Raw genomic sequence first — 23,544 nt, forward strand, 5'->3', positions numbered from 1 at the left:
TATAGCTTGCCTCCTTATGTTGGGCTTTACCATTTATTATCCTTTGTAGTGCTGGATTTGTAGAAAGATATTTTGTAAATTTGGTTTTGTCATGGAATATCTTGGTTTCTCCATCTATGTTGATTGAGAGTTTTGCAGGATACAGTAACCTGGGCTGGCATTTGTGTTCTCTTAGGGTCTGAATGACATCAGTCCAGGATCTTCTGGCCTTCATAGTTTCTGGCAAAAAGTCTGGTGTGATTCTGATAGGTCTGCCTTTATATGTTACTTGACCTTTTTCCCTTACTGCTTTTAATATTCTTTCTTTATTTTGTGCGTTTGGTGTTTTGACTATTATGTGACGGGAGGTGTTTCTTTTCTGGTCCAATCTATTTGGAGTTCTGTAGGCTTTTTGTATGCATATGGGTATCTCTTTTTTTAGGTTAGGGAAGTTTTCTTCTATGATTTTGTTGAAGATATGTACTGGTCCTTTGAGCTGGGAGTCTTCACTCTCTTCTATACCTATTATCCTTAGGTTTGATCTTCTCATTGAGTCCTGGATTTCCTGTATGTTTTGGATCAGTAGCTTTTTCCGCTTTACATTATCTTTGACAGTTGAGTCAATGATTTCTATGGAATCTTCTGCTCCTGAGATTCTCTCTTCCATCTCTTGTATTCTGTTGGTGAAGCTTATATCTACAGCTCCTTGTCTCTTCTTTTGGTTTTCTATATCCAGGGTTGTTTCCATGTGTTCTTTCTTGATTGCTTCTATTTCCATTTTTAATTCCTTCCACTGTTTGATTGTGTTTTCCTGGAATTCTTTCAGGGATTTTTGTGTCTCCTCTCTATGGGCTTCTACTTGTTTATTTATGTTTTCCTGGAATTCTTTCAGGCATTTTTGCGATTCCTCTCTGTAGGCTTCTACTTGTTCTCTAAGGTAGTTCATCATGTCTTTCTTGAAGTTCTCCAGCATCATGGTCATATATGATTTTGAATCTAGATCTTGCTTTTCTGGTGTGTTTGGATATTCCATGTTTGTTTGATGGGAGAATTGGGCTACGATGGTGCCATGTAGTCTTGGTTTCTGTTGTTTGGGTTCCTGCGCTTGCCTCTCGCCATCAAATTATCTCTAGTGTTACTTTGTTCTGCTATTTCTGACAGTGGCTAAACTGTCCTATAGGCCCGTGTCTCAGGAGTGCTGTAGACCTGTTTTCCTCTCTTTCAGTCAGTTATGGGGACCGAGTGTTCTCGGGCCTGTAGTTTTTCCTTTCTACAGGTTTTCAGCTGTTCTTGTGGACCTGTGCCTTGAGTTCACCAGGCAGGTCACTTGCAGCAGATAAGTTAGTCTTACCTGTGGTCCCGAGGCTCAAGTTCGCTCGCGGGGTTCTGCCCACGGGCTCTCCGCGGTGGCAGCAACCAGGAAGATCTGCGCCGCCTCTTCCGGGGGCCTCCGTGCACCAGGGTTCCAGATGGCCTCCGGTGTTTTCCTCTGGAATCAGTAATGTGTGCAGAGAGCAGTCTCTTCTGGTTTCACAGGCGTGTCTGCCTCTCTGAAGGTTTAGCTCTCCCTCCCACGGGATTTGGGTGCAGAGAACTGTTTATCCGGTCTGTTTCCTTCAGGTTCCGGTGGTGTCTCAGGCAGGGCTCCTGCTGCTCCTGGGCCCTCCCCCACAGGAACCCAGAGGCCTTGTACAGTTTCCTCTTGGGTCAGGGATGTGGGCAGGGGTGGGCAGTGTTGGTGGTCTCTTCCGCTCTGCAGCCTCAGGAGTGCCCACCTGACCAGGCGGTAAGGTATCTCTCCCACGGGTTCTGGGAGCAGAGAGCTGCTGCGGGCCGGGATCCGCGGGTGTGGGACTTCCGGTAAACACAGGACGTGCCCGGTCCTAGAGGAATTCTGCCTCTGTTGTCCCGATTCCACCAGGCAAGTCACTTGCAGCAGATAAGTTAGTCTTACCTGTGGTCCCAAGGCTCAAGTTCGCTCGCGGGGTTCTGCCCACGGGCTCTCCGCGGTGGCAGCAACCAGGAAGATCTCTTAATATGATTTTAAAAATATGAAAAAATTAAAAGTATATCTAAGAAAAAATCATCATATTTCTGCTAGCCTATAGTTTACTATGATTTATTTTTTGGCTTAAGACAATAGTCCAATAATGTAGATCTAGACCTAATATAGCATTAATTTTTCTATTTCTCTGGAATACTTATTTGAGTCTAGCACATTAGACCATTCTGCCATCCTTCTACGCTTAGGGTTCTCTTAGTCAACTTCCATAATTGTGGCAAAATCCTCAAGAAAACCCATTTAAAGGAGTAATGATTTGTTGTGATTTGTGGCTCCAGTCCATATGCAACTCCTCTCATATCTAAGTCTGTAGCAAGGCAAAATTATTATGGCAAAGGAAAGTTGCTTACCTCATAGTGGCCAAAAAGGAAGGAGATAGAAACAGGCAGGCAGATAGACAGACAGACAGACAGGAAAGAGAAAGTGATAAGGCAGGCCCTTTAAAGGCAACTCTACCATGGCCTACTCCCTCCAACCAGACCTCACCCCTAACGGTTCACACAGTTTGAGTTCATCAATAAGCCCACTAATGATCTAATCATCTTGAAGTGATGTCATAAGCTTGGGGCCAAGCCTTCAACATCAACATATCAGCCTTTCAGAGGACACTTCACAGTCAAATAACTACTTTTAAAAGTTAAAATTATCCTGGAGAATGACTCAATGGTTAAAAGCACTTGATGCTCTTGCAGAGGACCTGGTAGCTTAGCAACCATCCCTAACTCCAGGTCCAAGGGATCTGATGCCCAATTCTAGCTTCACGGGAACTAAGGACATATGGGATGCAGAGATATGCAGGCAAAACATTAGTAAACATAAACTAATGTAAACCTAAAAGTTTAATATTATAACACATACATGTAACCGATTTGTATGTATAGTCACATACCGTATGATCATATTTAAGTCAACAGTAGAATGAATCTCATAGTCAATGGTACCCATTACACAACCTAAGTACACAAAGGCTATATCATCTGTTTAAATAAATTCGTCCTGTGCCAGTCACACAATAGCAAAGTTCTCCAGCAGATTTCTTAAAATGTATTCCTGTCACAAAGAAACACATGACTTCATGTTTGTGCACATACATGCCTGCACATTACAAAGTGTTCTATCAAAATCAATATGCTTTGAAGTGTACTATTGAAGTAGCTTTGGAAAATAAGGGTCCAAAATGCATAAAAACCCATAGTAGCAGGAAAGAATTAAATATTTATCATCCACCTTAGCACCACCAATAATTGTTCAATTATGCTTTAGACCACCCAAAGATGGCATTAGGTGGGGGACCTACCACAGGTAAGGGGAGATTGTGGCCAAGCTCCTAGCTTCCCTGGAAGCTCTACTGTGGCAGGATGTTCCTATCAATTCAGGGTGTATGATGTCCAAACAGAACATCTGAAGTCATTCCTGGTGTTTATTATAGGAGTGTTGTCTCCTACTCCCTACCATATTGTGGACAAGGCTAGACCCTGTCTCACCTTACCCATGCTGGCCACGCACACCTGTGGCAGGTGAGTTCTAGCCTGGGTCAGACAGTCATGCAGCCATCCTTCCGAAGAAACAGTCCTTGTTCACTGTAGATAAGCAGTACCAGGTCTATATGGGCCGATAGTTCTCCATGGTATTGGTTTCCACACAGCGAGAGCACAGGACGGAGGGAGCTGGGGCCTCAACACTGAAGAGCACATTCAGACAGAGGGGCATGTGTCAGGAAGTTCAGGGAGTGCAGGAAGTCGGTGCACAAGGAAAATTTCCAGCTGAGAAATTCAAAGGCCCACTTGTCATTTCTTGTTGATAAAACCATCCTTTTGAGTTTGGCATGTTGAATTTGCTCTCTCATGTTTAGGATCTCTTTTCAGCAGCAACTCCACCTCGAGTGATAGATACGAACCACATCTAATTTATTTTAATTAAACTGACTGCCTTCTAGCATCACCACCGCCTCCCTCGTGTGTGTGTGTGTTGCATTCTTTTGCACACTCTCACCATCCGATTAGCATTCCCATGTCATCAGAACCCCCAGAGGCAGCGCTTGAGAAAGCAGGCAGCACGCTCCTCTCGTGAGCCTTGCGATGAGACAAAGCCAGCAGAAGACTCGGGGATAAGAGCAGCATCCCGCTCGCCGTCCCTGCACTCCTCACCAGCGCCAGAATGAACATCTGCAGGGTAGCCGCTGCGCCCACTGTTCCCTGCTGCCTGTTAGCATATTTTAATGCTGTGATCACAGCTTTCTATTTCTATCGAGGTGCTACAAGGTGCCAGACTCTGGATTCACACGTTGCGTCATTACCGTCCCCAGTGAGCAGACTACACAGCAATGCTGGGGACAGGGCTGAAAGGTAATGAGAAGGTTAATGGTGGGAAAGACACACGGAACACCTGGTATCCTGCAAAGACTAAATGTACCATCGCGAAGGGGGAGGCTCTGGCATTAGCAGGCTCTGGAAGATACTGTGTGCCCTGACGATGAAGATTGCTCTTGAAAACTCTTAAAATAGCCACGTATTTACAAAAAAAAAAAAAAAAAAAAAAAAAAGCATCCCTCTCTGCTCCAGCCAATATTTATCTTGTTAAATTTAACAGAAGCAAAGCCCCTGTCTCAGAATGCCTTTTGGAGTCACAGGGGAATGAATCTGGGCTCCAAAGCACTGTTCTTGCCAGCAAACCTCAGTCCAAGGTGTTAATGAACCAAGGTCACCACAGAGATGAGAGTGGCTGGTTATTAATTTTAACTCATTCTTGTGAGACATAAAGGGGGGAAAAGCACAAATCCAGTGTCATCCTTCAAGGAAAACATCATCGAGGGTCCTCCTCCTTTGAACTTTCCATTCTGAGCTTAAGTATAACACAAAGGCAATCTAAGTATCTCCTGGTTTTCATAGTGCAAACATATACTCACACACCCATAAACAGAAGCAAGCAAGCCTGCCCTCGTGACTTCTCCAAGGGAAAGCTAGAGCCCACATCTAATGACTCTTCATTTTCTCCACATGTGATAGATATTTACATGTCCACCCACAAACATAAGCTCCTCTCTGACCATACTGTGGGCATCTGGAAACAAGCCACATCTGCCCGCATGGATGCCCAAGGGCCAGTAACAGGCATGGCACAGGCTTGTCCCAGGTACGGTCTCCCACCAGCCCCTGGGTCTCTTTTGTGTCTTTTCTCTCGGGAAGCTCTCAGTCACGTACACATGACCACAGGACCAAACTGAACCCACCGCTGCTGATTTCTTTAACTATGTGGACGGGATATTATAGAGTCATATAGCATCTGCTTGGTCGAACATTAAAATGAATCAAGTACGTAGCACTTGGTACGGACCCAGCCTGGGTAATTGTTGAGAAAGATGCCCACACCTGTGCAAAGTTCTTTTGAAAGTTATAACATAACCAAGGCGTTGACCGTCATGCCTGGATCTATCTATCCTACAGTGATGTTTCCCTCAGAGACTGCCAGCTCACGGCAATTTTAAACTAGTGCAGATCTGTGCCGCAGGGAGAGGACGCCTCAGCAAATGCCTCCCTGTGCCTCCCTGTGCACCAGTGTGCTTCTGCCTGTGTGTACAAGAAATGCTTTCACTTTCCCACGCTAGATCCCATTCCCTCAGAGGCTAACTTGGGGTATCAGCCTCCTGTAGTATCAGCCACCACCAAAGACATCTTTCTGCTCTCAAATGGCAGACTCGGTGCCTTCTCATTCATTCATTCATTCATTCATTCATTCACATACCAAGAGTTTCCAACTTGTTACCACACACACACACACACACACACACACACACACACACACACACACACACCACACCACTCTGAGCCCTGAAAGCATATCAGTGGCAGATGCTCTAGGACACGATGGACCCCAGAAGAGGTCCCTCTGCCTGCTGACTGGTTCCACACTCATCCCCTCTTGTGGTTTTTGCCTTGATTCTTCCAAACTCTGTTTTCCTATCAGCTCCACAATAGGGCTGTCTTTAAGTCCATCTGAAAAGACAGCACTTCCGATAAGCATGCTGGCTTCTTCCCTCTCTGATAACCTTCCTTGGTGTAGCCTTGTCTCTCCTTTCATGGACTTTAGACCTAGAGGCCATTGAGCATGAGAGAGTTTCTCCAGGGTCTTTCCTTCCTTCTTCTTAAGGTATCTAATCCTGCAAGTTAGCATGGCGACTTCTCCAGCGTAAAAGAACTAGCTCACAAAATGGGAAGCACGCTGTTTGGTCTGAGTATCTATAGACACGCACTCAAAACACACACCAAATTCTGTGTTTGAAATCCCAACCCTCAAGACAATGGCATTAGGAGTTTAGGCCTGTGGAGGTTGATGAAGGCGCGTAGAAAGACCCGTCACAAATAGAAGTCAGATTTCTTGCAAAAGAAGTTAGAGTTAGAGAGTTAGAGCAAAAGAGTTAGAGAGATGGTTTCCTCTGTGGGTAATGATGCTGCCCAAGGTAGACAAAGAGAACCAGCTCTCCCTCAAGTCGTCCTCTGCGTACCATGTGTACCATATGCACACAGCATACAACAGTGTAATAAAAGAAAACAGAAGTACAGCTGGATACAGCAACCATGTGTGTTTGTAACCCTATCATACAGACTGGGGCAGGAGGACCAGCTTGGGAACATGGCAAATCCCTCCTTTAGAATTAAAAAATAAATAAAGAGAAAAGTAAAGGACGGGGTTATATTTCAGTGGTGCAGTGTTTGCCTAGCATCTGGGAAACCCTAGGTTCAACCCTCGGGACTATAAAAAATGATGAAGAAAGGCGGTTAGGGAGGGAAAAAGATGGGGGAGGAAGAGGAAGAGAGAAGGAGGGGGATGAGAGGAGGGAAGGATAAAGAGTAGAAAAGAGAAGTACAGAGGAAGACAGAGACAGAGATAGACAGACAGACAGACAGACACACATACACACACACAGAGAGAGAGAGAGAGAGACAGAGAGACAGAGAGAGAGAGAGAGAGAGACAGAAACAGAGAGACAGAGATCCTTCTGCCATGTAAGGATACAACGAAGAGGTAAGACTGGGAAATACGTTGTCTTCAGGTGCTAAATCTGCCAGCATTTTGATTTTGGATTTCTCGATTCCAGAACCATGAGACGCCCTTTTCTGTTGTCTAAAGCCTCGCAATCAGGGCTAGGGCGATGGCTCTGTCAGAAAAGTGCTTGCCCGGCCAGCATAAGGACCCAGGTTCGAGCCTAGAACCTAGAGCTTTCCAAAGAGGATATGGTGGATTTTGTAACCCTGGTGCTGAGAACACAGTGAAGTTGGATCCCTAGGATTCAGTGACCGACCAGCCTGGCCTACTTGGAGAGATCTGGGCCGGTGAGAGACCCCATCTCAAAACACAAGGTGGGGGCTGAAGAGACATCTCAGGGATTTGGAGCACTTGCTGCTCTTGAGAAGAACTGAACTCAGCTCCCTGCCCCTGCATCAGGTGGCTCATAAGCCCTATGACTCATGTTCCAAAAGATCAAACACCCTTACCTGCCTTCTGCAAGCACATAAACACACACACACACACACATACACACACACACACACACACGGTCATACACACATATTTACCATAGTTTTTTTAGTCTTTTTTTTAAAGGTAGACAGCACCTAAGGAATAGCATCTGAGGTCCTCTGAGTCCACAAGCACATACCTGAATAGACATGCACACCCACACACATGCACACATGTTCATACTGGTACACACACACGGTAACATTGGCCCAGGCTACAAAACCTATTTATCAGGGTTACGACAGTAAACCCCTTCGGCTCTCTGGGTTTCTGACACATCTACAGTGCTAGGACAGGGGCTTCTGCCTCCCCCATACCTGATCCTGCCCCTCCTCTTCCCCTCTGCCTCTACTTCTCCCACCCAGGTCCTTCTCTCCCTCTGCTTCCCGTGATTATTTTGTTCCTCCTTTTAAGAGGGATTGACACATCCTTACTTTGGTCTTCCTCCTTAGGGTCAGTGGGGGTATATCATGGGTCTTTTTGGCTAATAGCCACTTATCAGTGAGAACCTCCCCACAGAAACTTTGGTCAGTTGACAGACAGACCCCTGTCAAGGGTTAGTGGGCAAATAACTTTCCAACAGACTCAGCTTCTGCCCCTTAACAAAGACACAGCTGGACTGAACCTGCCACCCCAAGACAAGCACATCCTGGCCAACAGGGCAACACACCCCCTTGCACTGTTACCCCTCAACACGAGCTACCCAGGCCCCAGAACCGAAGGAACGAAGGTTTAACTTGGCTTTTTTTTTCCCCTCCCAATTTTTAGAATGCAATAAAGCATCAGTGTGAAAGACAAAGGTAACATGTAATTTTCATTTTTTAAAACCTATTTTTAATGATGGTTCTTGAACACTTTAACCTCCCTTGTAGCCCACCACCCACCAGAGGTAGCGGAAAAGGAAGGATGTGGGGGAAGTGGGCCTGTTTTGAAAGGTTCTTTGGAGCAACTCTCGTCTGTGTTGTCTGGAAACCGGCAGTTTGGTTTATAGGTCAATAGCGGCAGCTTGATCCGTGGGCAAACACTTCGTGGATGCTCCAGCGGTCCAGGTCAGCAGAGTCGGGATAGCGAACAGAAAGCAGCAGCAGTAGCATCACCAGGCCTCAGCCTCAGCTTCAGTCAGCAGGAGGGACGCCAGGAGAAGTTCTCAGCCGTGGGGATCAAAGATCAGCAAAGACCTCCAAGCATTGCACAGCCGAGCTCTGTAAGCAAGCCTCGTTCAGTCCCCAAACATCTCGTGTCCTCCACAGGTCTTGCCTCATCACCGGTCTTGCTAGGCAAGTGCATCTGTCTTGGCTGACATCACTCTACCAATCAGCCCAAGTCTGTGGAAGTGGCAAAACCCTGCAGCACACCACCGGAAGATTTCTTGGTGCATTTCTCTCTATGGCATCCTGACAAATGCAACTCAACTACACAATGAAAGGCGGACCAACATATGGGTGTGGTTAGCAAAGAATCCTTCATCACGTGTCCTCTCACGTGCTTGCTTTAGCAGAACATCCTCTCTCCTGTGTCTGCTTTAGTGAAGCGTTCCTTCACGAGTCTGCCTTGGTCTTTCACCTGTGTCCACTTCAGGAAAACGCTCCTTCCTGTGTTTGACCCAGCAAAACACCGTCCACCTGACTTTGCAAAGAACCCTTCCGTTTCAGTAACATCCAAAGTAAGGCCACCCGTGGCATATAACTCATATGTGATGCCCTTTCTAGAACAGGTGCCTGTCTGAATAAAAGCATACTCTTTCAGTGGGTGGGTGGGGGGACCACTACATCCTATGGCCAAGGCACATATCTGAAGTCAGCATGAACAGGAATATGTTATAGAAACAAGAGGCAGTGTGGGGAGCAGCCAAGTGTAGCTCTCTGTATAGACACCAATGCAGTCAGTAGAAGCGAGGCATCACACCTCCACATCTGACCTCACTGCCACAGCCATTAGCTACGGGTCATCTCCTGGGTGAACCGGTGTATGCCCCAATGTGAGAGAATGCAGACAGCAGGAGGGGGTTAGGGAAAGAAGCCTCTCTGAGAGGCCGTTGCACCTTCTGGACAGCTCTGCTGAGATTCCGGACAAGGGCTGTCTGGGAACCCAGGCAATCTTGCTCACTCCTGAGACCTGCAAGCTCTTGAAATGTACGATCTCTTTCTTTCCTCTCCAGTGATGGTCTACACTAAGACGATTTTTTTATTTCCTTTTGCTCTCTGTGAAAGAAAAGGCAAGGAACATAACCCTTTCCCTTTGCAAGTAGCTCTTGGCATATAGCGGGAATGCACAGAGAGAAACGGTCATGGCCAAGTTCAGGCTGTTGTCTTTCTTCTCGTTAAGAGCCTCCTGCTGGGCCTCCATGAGACATGACTAAAACCTATCAGCTCCGAGAGCTAACTTGGAGGTTGTAACCTCCAGGGTGGTTCTTGTCTCTGCATTACATCAGTGGTCACATGACACCTCCGAATATCAGTGTCTACAAAGGCGGTCCCTTACAAACTTTACTGCATACCATTGTACAGAAATTTTCAAGGGAAATTATGACCAAACCACCACCGAATCAAACAGGGAAATGCTCCCGAGCAAGCTGAGTCGAAGCCTATCTGGTTGGTGGTGTCTAACCTTTCCCCTAAGTTTGCCTCCCTCGCTGTTTTTACATAAACACACTGCAGGACAGATATCCGCCAGCGTCATGTAAATGTCATTCCTGGCACAGGGAACAATGACTAAGACAGCCACTGCAGGGCTTCCCGAGCAAACACAGCCTAGCACAGGGCTCATTAGGATTGTACCTTATTTCCTACAGCACAGAAGTAAAGCTGCCTTTTAAAGGACCCTGCTCTGGAAGGGTCTCGGACATTCATAAGACAAGGCAAACCAGGTGAGTCCCTACACCCTTCCAATCTGAAAGCCTAAACACCGGAGACTGGACAGTCTGGAGCAGCAGTTCCCACTGGCGCGTACCAGGTTCTTCGATATACACAACAGCCCAGGCCTGCATTCCCTTTTGACCAAAGTTCTTCTCTGCTGTTGGGCCTGGGTCTGAATGCTTTTCTGCATTCAGTGACAGAGCCGCATTTCAAATGGATAATGCTACCGTGCTACAACTGTCCCTTCACGATGTGCCGACTGCTTACTAACTGTCCAGTTGGCACTAAAATTGATCGGTAACGGGGGGCCTCTCCTCTTAACACCCCCCTTCCCTGTATAACCTGTCGCCCGGTCCTCCTTGAGGAGGCAGGTTCTGCATTGATTTCCAGTTGATTGCAGGAGAGCTTGCCCTTACTTTCCCCAGTTACTTAAGCCAGCAGGCGGCTCACTGTGTGTCCTTAGAGACCAGTGCTCTGCTCAGGCAGAGAATGTCTAGACGGTATTCATGACCCATCTGTCTGGCAAGGCTCAGCGGATGGCAAACTCTATTAGAACTGAAACCACTTTTCCTCCTCCTCCTCCTCCTCCTCCTCCTCCTCCTCCTCCTCCTCCTCCTCCTCTCCTCCTCCTCCTCCTCCTCCCCTCCTCCTCCCCCTCCTCCCCTTTCTCCCATTCCTTGTTCCCTTTACAAAGCAGGAATCTGACACTGGAAATTACTATCATTGTTGCAATTCTCAAAATAGCGCCATCAGACTTTCATTAACATCCACTCTAGACTGCTAAATATTTAAAGAAGTGGATAAATTTCATCCGAAGGAGGACAGCCCTGTACACGCGAAAGCAGCCACAGAATCAACATGTAAATCTAAGAGGCCGTTTCTACCGGAGTGAATTCCGTGTCACAGCAGGAGGACACAAGGATGCCCATCAGATTAAACTTCCCTTCCCATTTCTCCTGCACCTTTTTGTTTGGAAAAGGCAGAACTGCTTGGTTCTAAACCCTGTATGTTTTTAATTGACCCGAAAACTGTCTTGGGGAGACAAAGACTGTGAACAAAAGGGGGTATGGAGTGGGACTCACAGGCCAGTGTCTCCACACTTTCTGGGTCGCCCCACCCCCAGCCCCCTACAAGCACATCAAGTACCCAGGTAGAAGTTTGTTGCCAGTGGCAACCTACTTCACCTGGACCCAGCATAGTTCTTTTTTTGTTTTTTTTGTTTTTTTTTGTTTTTTTTTTTTTTTCCGGAGCTGGGGACCGAACCCAGGGCCTTATACTTGCTAGGCAAGCGCTCTACCACTGAGCTAAATCCCCAGCCCCTCCCAGCATAGTTCTTAATTCAGCCCAGAGACCCCACACATCCTGGCCCGCCCCTTGCTTTAGATCCATTCTTGGTTTACTGTTACACACGCCTGTAACTCCATTTCTATAGGTTCTTTTTCTTTCTCTTACGTTGAAAGAGGGGACAGCGATCCCTGGCTGACAATGCCCACTGCTTTATAGAGCAGCCTAGTACTGGCCTTGACCAAGGTAATCCACAGTTGGGCATTCGGTACGTAGAAACTTTAGAGTTCCCGAGGTAAACATGCTGGGTTACAACACAGCGAACCAGAAGACCCTGCCCCATGCTCTCCACGCTGGGCTCCACTCCCCTACAGGCGCACTGAAGAATGAAAAGAACAGAACAGTCAAGCAGGTCTATACTGAAAGCCCCTGCTTGGCAATGTCTTCTTGGCTAGGGGACAGTAATGACTGAAAAAGACTTGGCCCAGCAGGCTACCTCATCTTCACAGCTTGGCTTCTAATAAGGAAGGTCAAAAAGAAAGGGAGCTGGCCCTCCTGGGTCACATAACAATACATGGGTAGCCAGAATCCAGGACAAGTCAGTATACCAATGATTCCTAACAGGTGGGGGGCTGCTGGGTTCGTTCTTCATATTTTTATTTTGAAAACTCAGTATGAAGCCAAGATAAATAAAAATCCGTGTATTGATTAAGCTTTATTAAATAAACAGTTGCCCTTGGAGCACTCTGTCCTTTGGCCCTTCAGGATAGGAGACTGTTTGATCTCTGCCCCATAAATCCTACAAATCCTCCAAGAACTGATTAGTAAATCCCCATCTTAGATCTTTTTTTTTTAACGCTATCAAGAGGGGAGGGGAACACAGGCAAAAATAAAAACACAGCTGAATTCAATCTTCCAGCCGCAGCAGTGGGTTCTAGACATGGGTCTGAAGCAATTACCTAATCTCGCCAAGCATGGCCTTCCTATGAATGCCTTCTAGGATCCTCATAGGAGATATGATGGAGATGATGTGTGCCAACAGCTGCCCTCAGCGAACGGAGCATTCCCTGTCACTTCACACCACGGGGAAGCTGCAGACCTTCAGAGAGCCCGGGTTGAATATTTGCCATGTGCGGGTTTTACTCTGATTGATTGATCGGCACTGTTTCATTAGATCCTCAAAGCTTCCTTCTGAGGGCAATATTCTAATCCTCATTTCATAAAGGATAGAATCAAGGTACAAGAAAGTCATCAGCTGTTTTAAGGCCATGGTCAATGACAACTCTACAGCTGGAACCCTAGCCTAGTGCTCTATGCTGAAGTACTGCCTGGGCCCTGAGTCGTTATTTAAAATGTCTATCACACTGTGCCTGTAGGGAAGGATTTTCTTTAAGAAATACACTGGCAGAAGAGAGGATGTGCTTGGTAGGACCATGTGGAAACCAAGGCTACAAACACTCACACACGTATGCACACTCCACACAGTCACTCTTACATTCATCCACTCATGAACACACACAAGACTCCCATAATCATACACTGTAGACACAGTAATATACATATTACAGAGATACATGGAGATACTACACACACCATATGTAGATACACACACACACACACACACACACACACACACACACACACGCTTCTTTATGACCATTGAAAAACATTCCACATTTTTATTTTTTCTGGGCATGAAATAGTCCTGTGTTTATAAGCATTTACATATTTAAAAAAAAAAAAAAAAGATTTGTCCCTCAAGATTGCCTGGTTGAAGAGTCTTCTCCCATTAAAGCACAAATTCTACTATATTGTGAGTTCTATAAAAAGATTGCTGGTACCAGAACAGACCCATACTTTGGTTAGTTTAGTATCTATAGTAACCAAATACACATTTAAGGACAGATAACTTTGCAAGGCTGGACCTTATATCATATTTACGTCATCTTATTATGTAGTTCTCCAAGACAGTATGGATATTTTCAACCCCAGTTCCTCTAGCTGTATAGCACGCCATGCAAACAGCAGCCTTGTCTGCCTCTGATCAGACTCAAATGTTCTAAAGTAATTTATATACTAACTCAGCAAATACACATAGGACCACGCCCTCTATACCATGAGATATACTAGATTAAGCTAGGGCTCCAGCAGAAACCTTATAGGCCTGGTACTCTGAAGGTATACAATAGTACATTGGGTAGCAGCCGAGAGAAGATACCATCCAAGTGTCGGTCAACATGCACAGTCAGCGCTAAGGTAGAAGCATCAAGCATACAAAGTGATAAGCACAGATCCTCTGCTCTAAGAATGTAATATCTTTCGAGAATTGAACCTGTGAGTGTATTAACAGACGCTATCTTAAAAGGGCACAAAGTGCTTACTCCAGATAGGAGAACATATTTCTGGTTATGGGGTAGGGTCAGAAAAGAGTGGGCCACTAAACGAACTAGCAGACAATGCCCTAAGTCAGACAGTAGAAACACCAGGGCTGTCTAGGGGTGAGAAAGTAATGTGCAGCCGGGTACCAGACACACAGAGTCTGTGGGTCTTATAGAGAGGCCTTACAAGTGGTTGCAAACAGCAGTCTTGGCTGTGGATAAGGACAAAGGAATGGCCATAATCCTATGACATTGTCTGGAGAAACCTAGGGCAAGGTAGTGTGTGGGATAGACAAGACTGACAGCAGTATAAACAAACAACAAACAAACAGACTGTGATCCCAGGGAACAGAGAGCTTTAAAAAGAGACTGAACACTTCTATCAACTGTGGAGAGATGACTGGCCAAAAACAAAAGAAGAGAAAGAAAGAGAGAAAGAAAGGAAGGAAGGAAGGAAGGAAGGAAGGATGGAAGAAAGAAAGAAAGAAAGAAAGAAAGAAAGAAAGAAAGAAAGAGAGAAAGGAAGGAAGAAAGAAAGAAAGAGAAAGAACGAACTGTCTACTAGGTTGCAATGAGCGGGTGATACCAGCAGAAGCAGCTATGAGAGAGCTGTGGTCACAGGGCACTTGATCCAGGAAGCGAGTGGCAGGCAGGAGAACTGAGATGAGCACTGAAAACTGAAGCAGGGTCTGAATAGGAAACTGTGAAGACTCCAGTGGCCTGGAAGCCTATAGAGGACAGAGCTCACCCACGATGAGGCAGCCATGGGCTTCTGAGGAGCTGAGTACAGGGTTTACCAGGTTTACCTGGGCCCAGCAGAAGGCAGCGAGCTCAGAACCAACAGGCTCCAAGGAAACACAAATACCGTAAATGTGAAGTTGCAGGGCAGGTGGTGGGAGACAGGTGAGGATGGGAGATCTGGGAGTCGGCTCCTAAGGGGGAGTAGGAAAGGCAACTGCAAAAGCTGGATGTGTGCAGCCCACACCCGATAACAATGAAAATATCATTGGTTATAAGTGAACAACAACAGAGAAATTGCTCATACTTAAATTAATCTAACCAGTGTGGCATATACCTCAGGGTGATTGATCATATTGTTGATATGAGCTTCTCTTCATAGATAATTAGCAGGAGAAAACTACAGAAATAGTTTATGGCTGTTTTTGAAGCCAATAACAGCACACAAAGAAGACCAGACACACAAGCCTGCTGATGAGAGACAACTGACCCCTATGGAGTCATATGCATAGGCACACAACATTCACAACTGACTCTCTCCAGGTCACTCAGCGGAACTAGCAGAACCACAGGAATGGCAAGGAACAGACAAGCATAGTCAGGAATACCATGGAGAAACAGAAAAGTCCACCTTGGGAAGCGTATAGAACGAACAACCCAGATCTATGGAAGTCACAATTAGAGAGGAAAGGAGAGAAGAAAAGGGTTTGGAAGGGAATCTAGACAGAGCATCACCACTGCCACCACCATCTCCACTGCCACACACACCACCACCACACCACACACACACACGCACACACACACACACAGATGTGTACACACACCCCACACACACATACACACAGATGTGTACACACACAGGCACGCACACACACACGTGCCAGCACACACACAGATGCACACACACATGCACACACACACACCACACACCACACACCACACACCACACACCACACACCACACACCACACACCACCACCACCAACAACAACAACCACCCACCACCCACACCACCACCACCACACCGCCACCACCACCACCAACCACCCAAAACCCCACACCACCACCACCACCAACCACAACCTAGACCACCCCCCACCCACACCCCCACCCCCCCCCCCACCCCACCATCCCCAACCCCCCAAACACCAACACCACCACCACCACCCACCACACACCACCACCACCACCACCACCACCACCACGATGTTTGGGCTTTGGATTCTAATTCAAACAAACTGTATACAGAACAAACTAAAACACAATTTGAAAGTAAAAGGCCAGGGTTGGGGTACTAGGGAAAGGAAGAGAACCATCAGGAAGGGAGGCATGGAGATGGGGAAGGAGAGTAGGGCACAGGATCAACAAGCACACCGTGTATTATGAAGCAGCCGTTGTCATGAAACCCATGACTTTACAGTGCTGACAAAGCGATTAAGAGAACAGAAACCCAGATACAAGGGAGACAAGCTTGCACACTCTATTGGGATATTTGATAATATGAAGAACGGCGATAATTATAGAAAAAACATATAGGTCTAGCAACTGTAAGCCCTAGTCATAGTAGCTTTTCTGTAGGGTCCAAAGTTCTCATGGACGAAGATACCTGAAAGCATAGGGTATACCAGATGGTAGTTTCCGCTTGGTGCCTGAGGACACTGGGGTGTCTCTGAGAGAACCCAGGGAAGAGAAAGCTGGCTTGGGAAGGAAAGCAGTTGGCTCGGGTTATCTCTTATTGTGTTATTACTGCAACTGAGCTGGGGTTGAGGGTGCTTTCAGGAAGAAGTTTAGAAGTCGAAATGCTGGCTTAATTGGGAACCCCCGGCTTTGGTTCATTTGATTGTGAGGTTGGTTTTATGAAGCCACCTATGGCGAGAGAAACAGCTCATGCCTCTGGTGGGGAGGGTAGCTGCTGTGATCCCCACTTTTCCCTGAGTTGGATCCTTCCGGTTAATTGGAAATTCCACTGGAGCTGAAGGTGAGAGATCCTTCCTGCTGACAGCCGGTACTTTTCAACTCCGGGCTTCCTCGGCAGGTCAGTGGCACAGACCCCGCAGTAGTGATTGCTTCAGACTGAGATGTGCAGCCCTCACCAAGCTGAATAGACCACAGTGTCTAGAAGGCCGTAGGAGCTCAGTTCTCCCCCACTGAGCTGCTGTGACAGGACGGTGCACCAGGAAACTCCCAGCTGAATGGGACACTGAGGTGGCACGTGGCTGGTTTGCTGTGGAGAGCTCAGTACATCGAGACCAGCTCGCTTCAGCTCTGGGACACAGCAGACCACATGCCAAAGTCCTATACAGCATCCCACACTGGCTCCTCTCTGGCCCCAGCCCAGTTTCCAACTCTTTCTCCCAATGCTCCCCGGCCCTCACTGTAGGGCCACCTTCTTGGGTCAGGCTGCCTTGTTTCTGTCCAGGATGACACCACCCTCACTGCTATTCCATGTTCCTGCTGGTTGAAGCCCTGACTGCCTCCTTCCAGAAGCCATCATGATCAGTGAAAGCAGCTGATTCTGTCTTCACTTCTAAACCACACACAATGGCCAATCATCCATCACTGCCGATGTTCACTCGTTGTCATCTTTCTCCGTGCTTCCCTTCTCACTCGCAACACTAGATCCGTTTTCCTCATTCTTCCATAACACCTAGTCCAGTGGCCAGAGAAGACGTTACTAAACGTTTAATAACCCATCTCATTTGTACATGGAGTACTCAGGTGTACTACACTACTTCAGTAGAACAGCCAAAGTAAAGTACCGAAAAGGCCGAGAGTTTGGTCTGTCCTCTCCCCCACTGAAAGGTGCGTCTGGAAACTCTCTTGTGTTAACTCCCTTGAGATAATCAATGCTAGTCTAGCCTTCCACATCTGTGCAAAACTCTAAGGCTTCACAGAAGAATAAACTAGCCTCAGTTGATGAGAATCTGGTAGCAGTTATCTGAGTAGAGAGAGGGCAGATGAAACCAGCTATGCCTGGACCCAGGTTCCAAAACCTACTGGAAGGAAAAGCTACAGAAAGGCGTTAAAGAGACCATTCACATGGCTGACCACAAGCAACAGTGGGATTTTCTGTCTAACCTTAATTCATGCTAAACATTATCACATGAGAAACAGAGATATCTGAGATGTCTGAACACTGGTGAAAATACCTGAAGCCAAGGGCAGAGGCAAAAAATTGATTTGGTTCATCTGGATATCCAGAAGGTCCCACTTTGCTCCACTTTAAGTATCAAATGTCAGAATATTCAGCATTTTCTTTAAGGGAACAGAGCAGGTCAAATGAGCCAACTGTTTCTAAATAGTGTCAAAAATAAGAGCTCCTAGGTATGTTTGGTTGTTGGTTTTGTTTTGTGTGTGTGCAGATGTGTGTGTGTGTGTGTGTGCATGCACATGTGTGAAAGTACATGAGTGCACATGTGTGTATGCTCATGTGGTGTGCACCACACAAAACAAGAATTCCTGCCGTCCTTTAATTTCCTCCAGATGGGAAGGATGGTAAAACTTATTTATGGAGTTGGCCCTCTGCAAAAGGCACATCTCCAGAAATGCACCATAGATGGCCCAATAAAAGGTACGAGCTGCCCATTGAAATCACAAAAGAGAGACTCCAGGACACAGGACACAGATGTTGGTAGATGCCAATTCTCATTTGCTCTGAGTTATGACGGGTTGGGAGGATGCATACACACGGTCCCTATCAGATTACCCTCTCAGGAAAGAGGAACAGAAGCAACTACGACCTCTCTAGAAATATCCAATCCCTAGGAACAGACCAGCCAGCAACAGGTCAGGGGAGCGTTCCTTACAGGACAGATGCCCTTCCCCCTCTGGTGCTTCAGGAGAGCAGCACACAGGGAGTCCCCCGCCAGTCCACAAGCACCTTCACCTGATATCATTCGTTCCTAGGGAATTTCTCCAGGAGACAAAGTCAGTAGGAGACACTGACTTCTGGGGATGCGCTCGTTCTTGGACACCTAGAAACATATGACATACTACATATGTGTGACACTGAAGACACGTCAGATAAAGCTATGGTGATTCAGTTCCCCAAGGGATGGATACTCATGCAATATCTGAGGAAGAGGAGCAGGAATGGGGGGGGAGGGGGAGAGGAAGAGGAGGGCGGGATGGGAGAGAAGACAACTCAGTCACGTAGTCCACACTTCCCATGTCTTCCATTCAATCCGTGTGCAATCTTACAGGTCAGAAACTGCGTCCATTTCATAAATACCTAAATCTGAGCCTTATGGGGATTTAGTTCCTTCCTTATGCAAAAGCAACCTGCCTAGCTGCCAAGAAAGTCCTAGGACCAGGATCCTCACCCCCCAGTCTACCTTGGAACAAATTTGTATTCACCAAGCACTGAAGCCTTGGAAGGTTTGAAGTGAGTCACTTGGATCACCCATTTCCCCTGTAGTGCACGCAACAATCATTCTTGTACCCTAATTGCTCAAACGTGGGCTCTGGGGCACAGATAGAGACAACCTAATGACTGCAAAGAAAGCTGTTAGTGGGACCCCAACGCTCCAGCAGTCTAGTTGGAAAGAAAGACACTTATTCAAAGCACATTTAACCAGCCTGGTGATACAGGCCAGTAATCCTAGCTACTTGGGAGGTTGAGGCTACATAGTTCAAGATCGCCTGTTCAACACCAACCAGAACTACAGTTAAAGGCCGCATAGGAAGCTTTAGTAGCAAGACCGTGCCTCAAAACAAAAGAGAACTGGGTGCGTAGCTCAGGGGTGGACTGCTTGCCTGGAATGTGTAAGGTCCTAGATTTCAATTCCCAGCACAGTAGAGAAAGGGAGAAGAAGAAAAAACATTTTATGGTTTCGATGTGGGGCTCAAAAATACTTTTCCAGATTCATGTAAAAGGCAGAGACGAAGGTCCTGAGTGTACTTAGTCTTTTGGCTTGCTGCCTGCTTCAGAGAGATAGTCCCCACCCAGTTCCCAATCCCTCTAGCACCCTCCACCCTGTGTCCTCCTCCCTTCGCCAGCTGACAAATATATCAGACTATCCATAAGCAGAAAAAGAGAGGCTGGACAGGCTGGGCCATTCCATACAGGGAGCGGCATTATACAAATCTAGCAAACACACATGACCGAAGAAAAACCCAAGTCCAGTACTAAGGGCAATGCAGGGCCCACCCTGACCTTGAGAAGTGTCTTCTCAGCCTATAAAGACAGAACTTGAAAAACAGTTGATATAAAGAAATTCGGGAGCTGGAGAGGTGGCTCAGGGGGTCAAGGGCTTACTGAGCAAGCAGGATCTGATTTGGGATTCCCAACATCCACATTAAAGGCAGATGTGACATCACGTTCACATATGTAACCCCAGTGTTGTGATCAGGGGTAGAGATAAGGGGAACTCAGGGGCTCACGAACCAGCCAACATGGCGGGCTACGAACTCAGGGAAAGACACTGAAAAAGAATGAGTTGGAGAAGCAACTGAAGAAGACAGCCAGTGTCAGCCTGGGGCCTTCCACCCGTATGGCCTGTATGGATAAGTTACCCACTTACACATGGGCAAGTACAACCGCAACAAGGAACCCTCGTGTTTTAAAACTGAAATAAAATTCAAAATGATAATACAAACAAAAATATCTTAAGAAAACAAACACAGAGACTCCTGGATTTGGCAAGCACAGACAGCAGGCTTAAAACTCACCAGAGCAGAGTTATTTTTACATTAGGGCCATACATAGTTTTCTCCTTAAAAGTAGTATAATGCAGTAGGGATAGAGAAAAAAAAATGTATATATATGGTTTTTGTTTTCTTAGGCCCTCTCCAAATTTACAGTAATTGCATCTTGCAGACTAATTCCCACACAACATTTTAACTGAAGAAATATTTATTTCATGTGCATGACTGTCTTGACTATCAGTATGCATTCTGTGTATATGCCTGGTGTCCATGGAGATCAGAAGAGGCCATCAGAACCCCTGAAACTGGAGTTAAAGACAATTGTCATCTGCCGTGGGTGCTGGGAAGAGCAGGACCTCTACAAGAGTAGCAAGCGTTCTAAACCTCTGGAGCCATCTCCCCATCCCCCACTGCCAAACGTAATGCCTCCAAATGATACCAGTACAGTTAGGAAGAAAGGCTGAGCGTACCCTGAAATGATCGACCTCCGTTGGGACCCCCATGAAGAGGATTACACCTCTTAGCCTCAAATCACCACAACAAGTACTTTAGAACGAACAATCCGAATGACAAACTGGTTTATTCTGGTTCAGTTTTCAGAGGTTTAAATCCATGGGCAGCTGTCTCCATTGCCGTTGGGGCTGTGCCAAGGCAGACATATTGGAAAGCAAAACTGTAGACCAACAGTGCTCACATCATAGCAGCAAGAAAGCTAAGGGAGCTGGGCGTGCTGGCTCACATCTAGAATCTAGACATGTAGGATCCTGAGGCAGGAAGGAGGGCTGCTATGAGTTTGAGGCTAGCCTGGGCTACATAGTGGAAACCTGTCTCAAAACAATAACAATAAAAGAAGCCAAAAAAAAGAGGAGAAGCCAGGGTCCCAACATCTCCTTAAGAATGGCAAAGTAGCCCTAATGAGGCTCCAAGTCTGTAAGTTAACCACTTCGAGATTGTACCATGCATGAGCTGGAGACCAAGCCTCCAATGCCAACCTGGGTCTTGGGGAAGCATCGGGGAAGTCTGAACACAGCAGGGCCAGCATCATAACCATTCTCCCTAGGTGGACGGATATGAAGAGTCTCACCTTCAACCTGCTTCATTTGGTTCACGGGAAGTCAGATGACAACACACTACTCTTCTGACAGAACCGAGTAGTGTTTCAAACTGCATTTCTCCTCTTTCCTCCTCATGATCATCATAGGACCCCTCCCCCCAAACCAGTGAATTTCAGATTTCTGATCTCACATTTTTCAACTTTAAGATGCTATTCCAAGCTTCTGCTCTGGGGAATCCTACTTGGAAATACCCAACACATTTTATTTCCATTTGGTATCTAATAGCAAACGTATGACCAGAACCTTCGAAAGTCTCATGTAAAAGACCTGTCTTCTCCTATTTCAAAATATACACTTACGAACTTATACATTCAAAGAACTCTCTGAAGCTGTATGAAGAACACAGATGTGCGGCTTCTTGGAATCAACTGGGGCTTCTAGAAATAACAGCGAAGACCCGCTACAAACCAAGGCTCCCCGCTACAAACCAAGGCTCTGGTGCCCACCTGCAGGACCACACACGGAGCTCTCCCTCTTACAAACCTGCTGTCCTCCATCCTGAAAGCAAACCTTGGTGAAAACGCACGTCTCTTTCCTTAACCAGAATGCACGACATGTCCACCTCCCGTCTGCCTCAGAATACCATCAAGACACAATGCCACAAGGGTGAGTCAGAGGGACTTACAGTTGAAGATGCCCGGCGGTGGATGTTCAGTCACCAGGAGACAGTTCTCTTCGTCACTGTTGTCCCCACAGTCGTTCTGTTGGTTACAGACCAGAGAACCAAGATACAAGCATTTACCGCTGGTGCAGGTGAATTTGCACTCTGGAAAAGCACAAGACAAAGCATGAGGCAGTCAGTGCTCGATTGGTGCTTACAAGTTGTTACCGCCATGGCTGCCCCACCCACCGCCTCCCAGGTGCACGCCATGAGGATTTGAGAACTGGGATTATCTGGAGGTCCCAGGAAACTGGACTCAGAAGGGCCATCTAGATGAGGCTGGTCTTGCTTTGCAACACAGCACTCTGAGGCCTGCCTGCGGCATAGTGCTACCCACAAATGAATACGCAGTTGCTCTCTTCCTTCCATTGCTTGCCCTAGGAGAGTTATTCTGCTTCAAACTAACCTTGACGGCTTCCCACACTCTAACAGCATATATATATGATAAAATCAATATTTTATAATATAAAACAGGAACAATCGTGGGGCTCTATGACCTAAGAAGCATGGGTATGGAAGGCCAAACTGACAGATTAAAAAATAATACAGAGCCCACCCCCACATCCCTGTTGGTTATACTGGACACAGGATATCTGAGCTATACAAATCTGTATTTGAAAATAAAACCACTAAAGTGGGATTTTAGAAATAAAACTTCTAGGTTAAACAATTTTAAGCAATTAAAGGAGATTTTAATTGAAAGAAATTTAAGCAATTAAAAGAGATTATACATCAAAATATAATCAGTCGTATAAACACTCATGGATATCACCTTGGACTCTTAGGTAAACACAGAGATCAAGAGAAGGCACATGGGGTAAATGGCCAATAGAAGGTGCTTCAGCAAGAGTCACAAGTTACCTCAGTTGCCAACGCCTCTTCCTGTCTCAAGTAAGAGCAGTAGACCTGGATCAAGTGTCGAGTCATTTCAACTCCAAACTTTCCACTAAAATAAAATTTCAAATAAAAGACTGCACAGCCCGCCAATGTCTTCCCAGCTCTGCTAATCATGAACAGAGTTTCACTAGCTGAGACCATCTGAGAGGACAGCTACAGTCTTCGAGAAAATAGTACCTGTCACAAAGAGCGGAAGTCAAAAGAATGTTTGTGAGCCTCTGTGAGAGGGGCACCATAATTTTTCCATTTGGTCACAATCTGAGAGGATATCGGAAAAAACACTCAGCCCCTGACCTTGTGCAAAATGACAGGGGAACAGAATCCAAGTGCATTCATTTCACAAGCTTTTCATTGGCCACAGCACCTAAGTCAGAAACTGTGCTGAATGTGATCAGGTTCCGTTGTGCAGATGT

General features: G+C 46.4%; 1 protein-coding gene across 2 annotated transcripts in view; it reads right to left on the bottom strand.

Annotated features, from left to right (window-relative positions):
* The window catches only part of Ldlrad4 (low density lipoprotein receptor class A domain containing 4), a 203,232-nt gene that overhangs the window by 143,509 nt on the left and 36,179 nt on the right, over positions 1–23,544 (bottom strand). The window contains exon 2 of one of the 2 annotated variants that reach the window (XM_032885581.1): positions 22,199–22,339. In XM_032885581.1, coding sequence (XP_032741472.1) covers positions 22,199–22,339 — 141 coding nt within the window. Of the gene's footprint in view, positions 1–2,391; positions 2,410–22,198; positions 22,340–23,544 lie in introns of those variants that run through there. The other variant, XM_032885582.1, reaches the window with a different exon arrangement.

The sequence above is a fragment of the Rattus rattus genome, chromosome 15 (genome assembly GCF_011064425.1).
Source record: "Rattus rattus isolate New Zealand chromosome 15, Rrattus_CSIRO_v1, whole genome shotgun sequence".
Classification (NCBI taxonomy): domain Eukaryota; kingdom Metazoa; phylum Chordata; class Mammalia; order Rodentia; family Muridae; genus Rattus; species Rattus rattus.